This window comes from Ipomoea nil, unplaced genomic scaffold (assembly GCF_001879475.1).
Source record: "Ipomoea nil cultivar Tokyo-kokei standard unplaced genomic scaffold, Asagao_1.1 scaffold0800, whole genome shotgun sequence".
NCBI classification, from domain to species: domain Eukaryota; kingdom Viridiplantae; phylum Streptophyta; class Magnoliopsida; order Solanales; family Convolvulaceae; genus Ipomoea; species Ipomoea nil.
The window spans coordinates 483,034-497,500 of NW_017617228.1; the positions used below are offsets into that span (position 1 = coordinate 483,034).

General features: G+C 37.5%; 1 protein-coding gene across 1 annotated transcript; it reads right to left on the reverse strand.

The window, feature by feature from the left end:
• Positions 1-224: 224 nt before the first annotated feature.
• LOC109177137 (uncharacterized mitochondrial protein AtMg00810-like) lies at positions 225-1,010 on the reverse strand. Its single transcript, XM_019326439.1, has one exon. The coding sequence runs from the start codon at positions 1,008-1,010 to the stop codon at positions 225-227; it is 786 nt and encodes a 261-aa protein (XP_019181984.1).
• Between the last annotated feature and the right edge of the window lie 13,457 nt (positions 1,011-14,467).

Here is a 14,467-nt window from a genome sequence, read left to right on the forward strand (position 1 = left end):
CATAATTGTATAAAAAAATGTACATAATTTTATAAAAAATGTGATGAAAGATGTGAATCGACGATTAGATTAACCAACAGAATAGGAGCTACAAGTATATCAGAAATAGACCTCTAACTAACGCTCAGTAAAAGTCTAAACTAACTACACTATTCTATAACAATATTTGACTATTACAATTGTAACACAATAAGAATAATAATTAATATAACTAACACACCCCCTCAAGCTAATGGCTGGTGCAACACAACATTTAGCTTGTCCCGTAGAGTAGCAAAGCGAGGAGCAGGTAATGGTTTGGTGAGGATGTCTGCTAGCTGATCTGCAGTAGAAACATAGTTGACGACGAAATCTCCGGAGGCGACCTTATCTCGAACAAAATGGTAGTCAATCTCCACATGTTTTGTGCGTGCATGGAACACCGGATTAGCGCAGAGGTAGGTAGCCCCAAGATTATCACACCACAAGGTAGCTGGCTGACCAGAATGTAACCCAAGTTCACGTAGCAAGGAAACCACCCAAGTAACTTCGGCAGAAACATCAGCCAGCGCCTTATACTCAGCCTCGGTAGACGAACGGGCAATGGTACGCTGCTTCTTTGATAACCAGGAAATGAGATTTGACCCCAAATAAACTGCAAACCCACTCGTGCTCTTCCTATCTATTGGACACCCGGCCCAGTCGGAGTCCGAAAAAGCATGTATAGTGGTCGAAGAAGATGGTGTTAACCGTAGCCCGTAGTGTATCGTCCCTTTAATGTAACGTAGTACCCGCTTAACCAGACTCCAATGATCAACTGTTGGCGCATGCATGAATTGACATAGTCGGTTTACCGCATATGACAAGTCTGGTCGAGTAATGGTGAGATACTGTAAAGCCCCCACAACACGACGGTATTGTGTAGGGTTGTCAAACAACTCGTCAGAAAGAGTAACGGCCTTGGTGACTGCAGCTGGTGTAGCCAGAGGTTTACAGTCAATCATGCCTAACCGACCAAGTAAATCAGACATATATCGGCGCTGTGAAAGAACAATATTATCCCCATCTGTTACCGTCTCAATCCCTAAGAAAAAACCTGGTGTTCCAAGATCTCGGATTTTAAAGACCGGGGCAAGACGTTGCAATAAGTCACGAACCAAAACAGAATCATTTGCTCATCATAATAATATCGTCTACGTAGACCAGTAAGTAAACCCGAGAAGTCCCCTTAGTATAGTAGAACAAGGAGACATCAGTTTTAGAAGCCCTGAACCCTGTAGAAAGCAAGAAATCCTGTAGCCTTTTAAACCAAGCCCGGGGAGCCTGTTTGAGGCCATAGAGAAACCGTTGTAGTAAACAAACATGACCAGGATTAGTTGGGTCTTCGTAGCCTGGGGGTTGTTTCATATACACTGTTTCTGCCCGATGACCGTTTAAGAAGGCATTGTGTACGTCTAACTGGCGTAGTGTCCACCTGTTTGACACAGCAAGAGAGAAAAGCATACGCACCGTGGTGGGTTTGACCACGGGGCTAAACGTGTCAAAGAAATCCTCCCCCGCTACCTAGTTGAACCCTTTTGCAACAAGACGTGCTTTATAGCGCTCTACCGAGCCATCGGCATTGCGCTTGGTCCTGAATACCCACTTACACCCAATAATATTCATATGTGGTTCCGGTGCCACTAACCGCCAGGTATGGTTATGTAACAGGGCATTAAACTCTAGATCTATCGCCTCCCGCCAATGAGGGTGTCCGACAGCCTGGGAGTAGCAAGATGGATCAGTAGTTACTGTTAACGCCTGAAACGGCTCATCTGTGCCTCTAGTCATATGCCGAAGACGCATGACATGATCCCGGGTTAGAGGCTGAGTACGAGCCTTGCGAGCCCGCGGCTTGGCAGGTGCGGTGTGAGTAATGGCCAAAGGTGGCGGTATACTAGCCAAAGGCATAGGTTCAGGACCTGAGGGAGGAGGTGTCGGTGCGTGTGCAGGCGGTTCAGATTTCAGTGGAGAGTACGGAATAATGGGCCCAGAAGCCCAAGGCACCGCAGGTGGTGGTGGTGGTGCCTGCATCACACTACCTATTTCAAAAGGAAACACATTTTTGTCAAATCGGACGTGGCGACAGATGTAGGTTCTCCCACTCGCCAAGTCGATGCATCTATATCCCCTAAAGGAGTTTGGGTAACCTAAGAAGACGCAGGGTGCTGAGCGATACTCAATCTTATGCCTGTTATATGGGCGTAAGAAAGGGTAGCACCGACACACGAAGACACGAAGAAAAGTGTAGGGTGGTGGTGTATTATAGAGACGAGTGTATGGACTATTAAACTGTATAGCAGACGAAGGTAAAAAGTTGATTAAACAGGTAGTCGTTTCAAAGGCGTAGTCCAGTATTGTTGCGGGACTTTGCCTTCAGCTAGTAAAGCAAGCCCGGTTTCGACAATGTGTCTATTCCAGCGCTCCACACGGCCGTTTTGTTCATGTGTATAGGCACATGACTGACGGTGATTAATTCCCAGTGTTTGAAACGTATTGTGCAGTTTGCGGTATTCACCCCCTAAGTCCGACTGAATTGATTTGATAGAGCGCGAGAATTGTCGCTCTACCAGGACCCGAAATGAATCAAAGATTTTATAAATGTCTGATTTCACCCTTAATGGGTAAAACCAGCAGAAACGGGAAAAATCATCCACGAATAGAACGAAATAACGAAAGTCATTTGTAGATATTACAGGTGACGGACCCCATATATCGGTAAAAACCAAATCTAATACATTTTCACTTCTATTTGGGACCCTATCTAATTTAAATCTTGCTGATTTCCCAAGGTGGCAAGCTGCACATGACTCCACGGACTCGGCTTTATTGGACTCAACCGGACAGTTCTGTAGAATTTTATTTAGGACGACTTTGTGGGGATGACCAAGGCGACGGTGCCACACAGTGGGCGTAGCACGGGAACTGAAGAACGCATGATGTGTCCGGGAAACCGGGAGCTTATACAGTCCGCCCGATGCACGACCTTTAAGAAAAACTGCTTTGGTTGTGGAGTCCTTCAAAAAAAAATAGTCATAATGAAATTCAAAGAAGACCATGTTTTCAGATGTAAATTTGTTAACGGATAAGAGTGGAACAGACAAACTCGGTACGTGTAAAATATCAGACAGATATAATTTTTTAGATACAGAAGGAATTAATGCACGACCGACTCGCGAGATCGCCAAACCCTGCCCCGTTTTCAACTCGTAGCACATCGGTTCCCCCATACTCCTCGGAATGCTGCATCATTCCCACATCCGGAGTCGCGTGTGCGGTGGCGCCAGTGTCCGGGAACCAGCCGTCGCCCGAGCCAGAAGTCGACGACGCCGGAGCTTCCCCGGATACGGCTATGTGTGCTTGAGGCGGCTGTGTACTGTACCGTTTGAAGCAGTACACAGCCGTATGACCATGCGAACGACAAATTTGGCACCTCCGATTCCCATTATGGCCGCCACGTCCGCCACGCCCCTGTCCTCTGCGCCCACCGCGCCCACGGTGGTTCTGAGTCTGCCTGCCGCCATTGTTCGGTGCTCGGCCAGCATACATGGCGGTCGCCGGAACGCCGGGCTCAACCGCCGAGGGGTAGTCATCCACGAGTATGAACTCGTGTGCCTGCAAATGGTCAGATAAATGAGCGAGCGTTACCGGATTCCCGGAGGCAGTGAGAGAGGTTGCGATGGCCTTGAGCTCCGGCCTGAGCCCGCGGAACACATACAAATTTTGTTCCATTAAAGAGAGCGGCCGGCCAGCCTGAACAAGAGCCTCATCAAGCATCTGCGCATGGCCTAGATAGTCGGCGATCGTGGCATTCCCTTGGCGTAGCATCTAGAACTGCCCGAGAAGGCTAAGGCATCGCGCCTGACTGGACGAGCCGAGAGCCTGCGTAATCGACGTCCAAACTTCTGCCGATGTATTGCGCCCAACCGCGAGGTGAAGAACCTCATCTGACATCGCGGAAACGAGGAGAGACAAAATTGATTGGTCTTGTTTCTCCCATATTTTGAACGCCGGATTGGGAGTGACAACAACCGTAGCAGCCGCGGGAGAGGACTCGCCGGATGATGGCACTTCGATGGTGGCCAGCGGACACGGAATGGTCCCATCGATGTAGCCGAGCAAGTCCTGACTCCCACAATAAGAATAATAATATTAATATAACTAACAAATGTACATAATTATATGAACAAATATACATAATTGAATGAACAAATATACATAATCACAACAACTTCCTACCGCGCCTTCCAAAACGACGTCGTTTTAGAGGCGCACAGTGCTACGCGCGCATTGGTATAGGGTATAACGATTGGATGAATTGGATTGGATAATAAGGGCCACAATGCCACATTATAAATCTTTTGACTAACATATGACCCATAGTCATTGTTGTTTAGAAATTAGAAGTACGACAATTGACAAATCGAAAATTTTAAGGGATTTGATTAGTTTGCATACATTTTTTTTTTTTTAATTCCAACTCAATTTTTTCATTTTTAATTTTCAAAAAGTAGTGAGTCCCACTTGAATGTAAAAAAACGTACCGGTGCACAACTTCAAAAAAAAAAAAAAAAGTAAATGAATATTACTTGGTGTATTGTTACCCTCTTTTTCCTTTTGGAGAATCAATTTTCATGTTTTCTATGGGCACATACATTCAAGGTGTAAAAAGTGAGGAGAAATCTCCTTCACTTAAGCAAATAGAGGAAAAATGGCTTGACTTGGCGATAAAGTGTTATTGTGAAATGTCTAAATACTTTGTAACAATTTTAAATTTCAAATAAATAAATAAAGATAAGAGACATTTGTATTTCACGTTTCAGCCATCAGATTATGTGTACGTTCCAAAGTTTCACCCACCTAACTTTCTATTATGCGCAACTTTATTTATTTATTTATTTTTGTTTTAGTTTGTGTCTTTTTCTATTGCTCTAAATATAGTATATAATATATAGGTATATAAATAATTATTTTTAGTGATAATATGGAGGTAGTTAAATGCTGTGTAGGTGATGGGTATGAGAAAACTCTAATATATAAAGAGATACATTGTTGATGCCGTAATTTTCTGTATAAAAAAATATTGTAAACTTTGAAAAATATTTTCATTTCTAATTTTCATTTAAACATGTTTCTATTATTCCAATTTCCTCTAAAAATGTTATAAATCTCCAACTAACATTTAAATAATTGTTATCAACGTTTAAAAATATGCAAAATATATCCCAAAAAAAAAAATTAAACATTACTTCTTCATATACATATATAGATTTTTTTTTTCTTTCTTAATGTTGATCTTGTTGGAAAAATTGGTTTAAAAACTATTTTGTGGTATAATTTTCAATGAGGTCCACATTCATGCACCTAGGTGCAGGGCCGGTCCAATCATTTTCTAGGCCCGGGGCAGGACAAAAAAATGGGCCCCGGTTAATATATATTTCATGCCTAAGATTTAATTTAAATAAGAAAAAAATTACTAATAATATCAATAACTTTAAATAAGATTAACAAGTTTTTAATAATTTTACAGGGACAATAATAATCATGAAAAAAAATCTAAGTGCTTTCCTTAATGTAAAATAATAAATAATCATATAAGTGCCTTCATAAATAAATAATTATTATAATTTATAAAAATGAATAAATAATTTAAAATCGAGTCAACTTATAAACAATAACATTGTTATCATAATAAATAATAAATTAATTATTATTAAAAATTTATAAAACAATAATTACAAACATATGTGAAGCTAAAAATATTTTTTTGACTAGGAGAAAGAAATTAAAATATTTCAAAACGCAATAAAAAAATTCAAAAAGATATGAAACATAATTATCTAGATAAAATAGTTTGAATATAAAGCATATTATAAATCACACATCTTCTATATTTATATGATTTTTATAAATACTTTTTCTTTTAACTAGATAAATTTCAAACTTTTTTACAATAATTTGAATACAATGACACATGATAGAAACTTCTATATTACATTGATTAGATATTCATAAAAATGTACGGAGTAAATTATCTTTTAATTTTTTTCATAATTCAATCTAAAAATATATCATATAACCCCCTCCGTCCTATTTTTATGTGTCTTGTTTGGTTAACATGAGTTGATTGAAGTTTTTTTAATTCAATTTTTCATAATATGTTTAGTATAAGTATATAAAAAATTTATAATTTTTCATAATATGTTTAGTATAAGTATATAAAAATTTATAAATTTAGAAACTGTATTAAAATTTATATATTTAATATAATTTTTTTTTCATATTATGTTTAGTATAAATTTATGAAAATTTATATATTTAAAAACTACATTAAAAATACTACTCCGTATTAAACACAAAAAATCATTAAAAATAATTTTTTAAAAGATACATTATAATATAAGCAAAGAAGTAAAGTTGAGGAATTCTAAAATGTAAAGGGAAGGATTGGATCACCGGCCTTTGATTGAAGGAGGTTAAAATTTAAATATCTTACCAGCTAAGCTAATTCACCTTAGTATAAAATATATGTATATAAATTACTTATACTCAATACATATATACTATGTATAAGAGATAAGATGGGGCCCTCCCCAACCATGGGCCCTGGGCAAGGGCCCAGCCTGCCCTTGCCCCAGGGCCGGCCCTGCTAGGTGCAACTACTTATAACTGTGTGTGCAACTACTTAGAACTATAGGTGTACTTAGTATTGATGCTCAGTGTAAATTTTTACTTGCACCTATAATACATTTTACATGCACTTGTAATACATTTTACTTGCACTTCTATGTTCAATTATTTACGAAAATGCCACCGCGCTTTTTAAAAAAATCAGTGTTTCTCATCCATTAGATCTGGACACGTGGACGGACAGAATCCATTCCTATTTCGCTCCTGGGCGAAGCATTCGCACCTGAGTGCGATTCTATACACACATACACACACACACACACACACACACACACACACACACACACACACACACACACACACACACACACACACACACACACACACACATATATATATATATATATATATATATATATATATATATATATATATGTGGGTTCAGGTGTGGCAGTGTCTTACGGTGCGGCGATTTCTTACGGTGCGGCAACACCAATAGTTCAACAAATATGCACCATCAACGTTAGGAAAATACACCACACAAAATAAACAGAGCCCTGCATCACCAAACACACACCATTAGGTGTGAATAAAAACACCATACACTGTTCGGAAATACACCATTGGGGGTGGTGAGTTATATGGGGTATTTTTTTGAGTCTGTTGTGTATTTTGTTATGTTTTATTACATTTCATTGTGGTGTGCTTTTATTACACTGTTGGTGCATATTGTTAACACTGTTGGTGTATTCTGGAATTCCGCCGCACGGGAAGACCCCGCCGCATTTGAACTTTATTCTATATATATATATATATATATATATATATATATATATATATGTTGAGGGGGGGGGGCAAAGAAGTAGGGATGGATTCAGTGGCGGATTCAGAAATTATTTTCAGTGAGGACAAAAAATTAAAATAAAAGAGAAAGTTTGAAAAAAAAATGAAACACTTAAGAAGTATAACAATAAATATTGCTAGATATAGCGAAAAATAAAACATATTAAAACTTTATAAAAATATTTATAACAAAATATGAAACATAATTAATTTGATAAAACAATTCGAATATAAAACACATTATAAATTACACATTCCATTATTAATATAAAGGAAGATATATATACATCCCATATTAATATAAAGAAAGTTATATATATACATCTCATTATTAATATATATAAAATAAAAAAAAAAAAAAAAAAGACATCCCATTATTAATATAAAAGAAAATTATATATATCATGCCAAAATTTAATTGTGTTAAGCAAATATGTGAAGAGGATTAGTAACAGTGTCAATACAAATGCTCGAACCCAAGCCATTTTTAAACTCAAACATATTTCCTATCACCTTGTCTATTAATGCTTTTGTTTACATAATCTGTTTTATAATACTTATACTAATAATGTACTATGTATACATATTATATACAAAGGCAATATATAGGGCAGGGGTGGAGTGGGGTGAGGTGGGGCAGGTGCCCCCCTGCCCCCCCTCTGGCTCCGTCTCTCTCTCTCTCTCTATATATATATATATATATATATATATATATATATATATATATATATATATATATATAGGGGAAGGTTCAAGTGCGGCAGTGCGCTTAGGTGCGGCGGTGCGGTTAAATGTAGGCCATTAGATTAGATAAATTCAACGAATCACATTCATCCAGGCTTTTCCGATATTTTCGCGCACGTTCTCACACTACGCGAACTGCAAGGTTAAAGTCGTCATTGGGCACCTGAATAGATCAAATCATAGTGTTGTGTGTTTTATGTTCGTTATTGGTGCATTATTAACCTTACTGTGGTGTATTTGAGGATTCGTGTTGGTGCCAAGTTTAGGTGCGCCCGCGCCTTCCCATGCGGTCAGTGCGGGTGCACTAATAGTTATACAAATATACACCATCCATGTTAGAAAATGCACACCAAAAAAACATGTCACAAATTAGATATGCATCACCAGAACACACCATTAGGTATGAATAAAAGCACCACACAGTGTTCAGAAATACACCATTGGGGTGGTGAGTTATATGGTGTTGGTCCCAAAAGAGGTTAGGTGAAAGTCTAGAGGGGGGGGGGGGGGGGGGGTGAATAGACTTTCAAACTTTTTCGCACAGCACAACAATTGCTAAGACAGAGATAAACCAAAACTCTTAACTAGATTGTTAGAGTATGGTGCACAGCGGAAATAAATAAACATAAAGTGTGTGTGAGATTGTGTGAGCAGTATATCTTCGTGAGAGCGAATATGTAAAGAGCGGTATGTAAAGAAAGCAGTAAAGAACACAAGACAATTATAGTGGTTCGCGAGGTGGTGTAATCCTCCTACTCCACTTGCTCTTTTCTCCAAGAGCCAATTCACTATATCTACCACTCCTTGGTTCCAAGATACAATGAATTTCCGTGATCTAGTGCTTTGATCACAAAGCCCGCACTAATCACGCCCAGTGACACCACACTGCTGCTTCGGGTTTCACGTCGCCGCGCTACTATCCCAGGATTTCACGACTCCGCGTTACTTTCCCCCCGTCTTCCACACTCCGGTAGAAACGTATCCGTGATCTGGTGCTTTGATCACCAAGCCCACACCAATCACGCCCAGTGCCTCCGACACTGCTGCTTCGGATCTCACAGCTCCGTGTGACAATCCAGGATTTCACAGCTCCGTGCTACTTTCCTCCTTTCTCTTGTTTTGCTTCAAAACAAGTGTTGTCTTGCTTCCAACTTCTGAGACTCTATAGATGATCTTCAATGATGCGCAGGTCTCTTTGATGAAGATAAACACTCTGGAATGATTTCTCTTGACAGCTCTGAGTGTTTTCTCTTTTTGAATATATCAAGTAAAGCACTTGATATTTTTGCTCTGCTTTTCTCTGTTTAAGAACTCTCTGAATATTTCTCTTTTGAAGCTCTCTGAGTTCTTTTTCTCACACTTGAAGATTTTAGCTCTTTTAAGCTTAATTGCTCTATTCGATCCCTTGATGGATTCGAATTTTCTGCTCTCTTGTTCACTTCTCCGTGCTCCTTCAAGTCTTCATATCTTCATCATTTTATAGCTGGTAATGAGAATTCGTCCGTTGGAAAGAGACGCTCCCATGTCAAAGATCTTATCTTATCTTCTGCAAAAATGTCAGAAAGAGATAAGCTAGCCGTTTGAAAGATCTTCATCTCCATGTAAATGAGCTCCCAAACTTCATCTGATATTCCTCTGTTTTAACGTTGAATGGAAATATCTGGGTCTCAGTTTTGGTGTAGAGTGGCTTCTCTGATTAGCTCTGAAGTGGTCCTTGTATCTTTGGGATTCAAAAATAATCTTTATTTTAATCCCATACTAGTTAGACTAGTATATTCCTTGTGAGAATATTTTTCACTGTAAGTTCTGCTTCATCTTCTTCATTTCATTCTCACGTCTGGGTGTTCTCTGACTTCAAACTGGCTTTGAACTTCCACCCAATTTGAATTTCTCCTTTGTAATTGACACCCAATTTCAATTGGCTTGTGATTGGCACCCAATTTGAATTTCTCCATTGTAATTGGCTCCCAATTGACTTTCAATTGGCTTGTGATTGGCACCCAATTTGAATTTCTCCATTGTAATTGGCTCCCAATTGACTTTAACTTGCAATTGGCTCCCAACATCTCCTGGTGCTCCAATTACTTCTCAATGTTGACTTCGAAATTGGACTTCAATTCAATTGCTCCTCAATGTCTTCTTTTAATTGGTCCCCAATCTGAATTGCATCCCATACTACAATTGGCTCCCAATTTCAATTCTACATTGGCTCCCAACTTGAATTGATTTCATTTGAAACTTGCTCCCAATTTCCAATGTCTTCTTTTAATTGGTCCCCAATCTGAATTGCATCTCATACTACAATTGGCTCCCAATTTCAATTCTACATTGGCTCCCAACTTGAATTGATTTCATTTGAAACTTGCTCCCAATTTCAATTTCTCTGAACTAGCTCCCAATTTCAATTAATCTCAATTTCTCTGAAACTGGCTCCCAATTTCAATTGCTTCGAACTAGCTCCCTTTCTCTGAAACTTCAATTGCTTCGAACTAGCTCCCTTTCTCTGAAACTGGCTCCCAATTTCAATTGCTTCGAACTAGCTCCCGATTTCAATTTCTCTGAAACTGGCTCCCAATTTCAATTGCTTCGAACTAGCTCCCAATTTCAATTACTATGAAATCGGCTCCCAATTCCTTTGAATGCAATTGCATCTCAATTGCCACCCAAATTAAATAAACTGAACGGGGGAATGATTCCCCGTTCAGTTTATTTAATTGAAGCAATTTCCACTTGTAATCGGCGCCCAAAGCTTTAAACTAGCGCCCAACTCCATCAGATTAATTTAATTTGACTTCTCAAATTTTACCTTGTAAAATTGTTGATGGTGAGTTTCGAACTTGAGCCATTTTGGATAATATATCAAGCATCATCCACTTCATCCGTACAGCTTTTGATAAAATCTCCAATCACATTTGATGTACTTCTTTCTTTCCATAGATGCTTGATCTCCAAGTCAACTTCATGCATTCTTCCAATATTAATTTTCTTCACGAAAATTCTTCTGGGATATCTTCTTTGAGTAGTAGCGACGTGAATTCATATCATTCAACTTCTTCTTCAATTTGTCATTTTCTCCAGACAAATTCTTGATTTTCGGCTTTATATCTTCTTCTTCTATTTTCATCCATTTTCCTCTGTTTTTCTCTTTTCATAATTAAATAATTTCCCGATCATGGTCTAAGACTCTACTAGACCTATAAATAAAATTGGGGGATCTACAAATACAAATTTGGCATATCAAAACCATTACACTTTATTCCTAACATATGGTGTATTTTTTGAGTGTGTTGTGTATTTTTTGGTGTATTTGTGCATTTCATTGTGGTGCTTTTTCTTAACACTATTGGTGTCTTTTGTTAACACTGTTGGTGTATTCTGACAAGCGGCCGATATAAATGACCACTACAATTACCATAACACCCCCCACTTATCAGGACGCGCTTAAATCTTTAAATCTTCAGAAATTAGCCGCTGCCGTTAGATTAAGCAAAATGGACGATGCTGATATAGCCGCACCGCCGCACCTAAAGCCACTGCCGCATTTGAGCGCTAATCTATATATATATATATATATATATATATATATATATATATATATAGAGAGAGAGAGAGAGAGAGAGAGAGAGAGAGAGAGAGAGAGAGAGAGAGAGAGAGAGAGAGAGAGAGAGAGGAAGGTTCAAGTGTGGCAAGGGCTTTAGGTGCGGCGGTGCGGTCAATTACAGGCCATTAGATTAGATAAATCCAATGAATCACATTCATCCAGGCTTCTCCAATATTTTCGTGCACGTTCTCACACTACACGAACTGCAAGGTTAAAGTCGTCATTTGCACCAGAATAGATCAAATCGTAGTGTTGTGTGTTTTATGTTCGTTATTGGTGCATTATTAACCTTATTGTGGTGTATTTGTGGGTTCGTTTTGGTGCCAAGCTAAGTTCAGGTGCGCCTGCGCCTTCCCGTGCGGTCAGTGCGGGCGCACTAATAGTTATACAAATATACACCATCTATGTTAGAAAATGCACACCAAAAAAACATGCACAAATTAGATACGCATCACCAGAACGCACCATTAGGTATAAATAAAAGCACCACAAAGTGTTCGGAAACACACCATTAGGGTGGTGAGTTATATGGTGTATTTTTTGGATGTGTTGTGTGTTTTTTTGGTGTATTTGTGTATTTCATTATTGTGTTTTTTCCTAACACTATTGGTGTCTACTGTTAACACTGTTGGTGTATTCTGTCAAGCAACCGATATAAATGACCATTATAATTACCATAACACCCCACCCCCCCCCCCCCCTCCCCCAATTACCAAGATGCGCTTAAATCTTCAAATCTTCAGAAATTAGCCGATGCCGTTAGATTAAGCAAAATGGACGATGCTGATATGGCTGCACTGCCGCACCTAAAGCCCCTGCCGCATTTGAACTTTATCTTTTATATATATATATATATATATATATATATATATATATATATATTGTAATTAATACCCGCACCTCATAAAAGTAAATATGGATATTAAAAAATTCCATGTAGGAATAAAGGCAAACGATGCATTTATAAGGATTGTTATGTTATGCTGTGCATTCGTATGCACCATGCATGGTGTATACGGATGCAAAAACGACGTCGTTTTATCAAAAACGCGCATTCCATTTTTTTTTTTTTAAAAAAAAAGTCAGTTTTAATTCCCCTCAACAGCATTATGTTGTTCATAAATTCTAGAATTTTAGTTCATAGATTCTGAAATTTTAGTTCATTGTTTATAGATATTTAGACGTGAATCGAAACTGATTTTTTTTCATTCATGTTGGATATTTAGTTCATTCATTATGGATATTTAGTTCATTCATTATGGATTTTTAGTTCATTCATTCTGGAATTTTAGTTCATAGATTCTGAAATTTTAGTTCATAGATTCTGAAATTTTAGTTCATCGATTCTGGAATTTTAGTTCATCGATTCTGAAATTTTAGTTCAAATTATGCACAATATAATGTTGTTGTTGGGAATTGAAACTGAATTTTTTTTTTAAGTAAGACGCGCGTTTTTAATAAAACGGCGTCGTTTTTGCATCCGTATGCACCATGCATGATGCATACGGATGCACAACATAATTTGCCCATTTATAATGATGAATTGGATTGGATTGGATAATAAGGGCCACATTATAAATCTTTTGACTAGCATATGACCCATTGTTATTGTTGTGAGTTGTTACACCATGCACCAGGGTCCACCTTACAAGGTAAACCTTTATCCTAAATAACTTATAAATTGTGTATTTTTAGTATTGGAATTGTGAACTTCTAGAATATAAATTGTGTTTCTAAGTCAAAACACATAACAATTGTAGAAGGAAATTTGTGAATACAATGCATGGCCATCAAATCATAATATGTTAATATAGTGTAAAAGCAGTATTTGAAAAGAACTTATAAATACAAAACAAAGTAACCAATTGCATACATGCTAACATTGTGTGTTTGTAATATATAAATTATGAATTTTTAAAAGGTAAATTATGAACATTTAATATGTAAATTGTGAATATTTAGACCTGGATCCACCTAGACCTGGATCCACCTTGCGCGATGCATTTATAATGATGAATTGGATTGGATAATAAGGGCCACAAGGCCCACAATGCCGCATTATAAATCTTTTGACTAACATATGACCCATTGTCATTGTTGTTTAGAAATTAGAAGTACGACAATTGACAAATCGAAAATTTTAAGGGGTTTGTTTAGTTTGCATATTTTTTATTATTTTTTTTAAATTCTAACTCAATTTTTCATTTTTAATTTTCAAAAAGTAGTGAGTCCCACTTGAATGTAAAAAAACGTACCGGTGCACAACTTCAAAAAAAAAAAAAAAAAGTAAATGAATATTACTTGGTGTATTGTTACCCTCTTTTTCCTTTTGGAGAATCAATTTTCATGTTTTCTATGGGCACATACATTCAAGGTGTAAAAAGTGAGGAGAAATCTCCTTCACTTAAGCAAATAGAGGAAAAATGGCTTGACTTGGCGATAAAGTGTTATTGTGAAATGTCTAAATACTTTGTAACAATTTTAAATTTCAAATAAATAAATAAAGATAAGAGACATTTGTATTTCACGTTTCAGCCAGCAGATTATGTGTACGTTCCAAAGTTTCACCCACCTAACTTTCTATTATGCGCAACTTTATTTATTTATTTATTTTTGTTTTAGTTTGTGTCT

Coding starts and splice junctions, on each gene's coding strand:
- LOC109177137 (XM_019326439.1), bottom strand. CDS start 1,010: ATGTCTGATTTACTTGGTCGGTTAGGCATGATTGACTGTAAACCTCTG.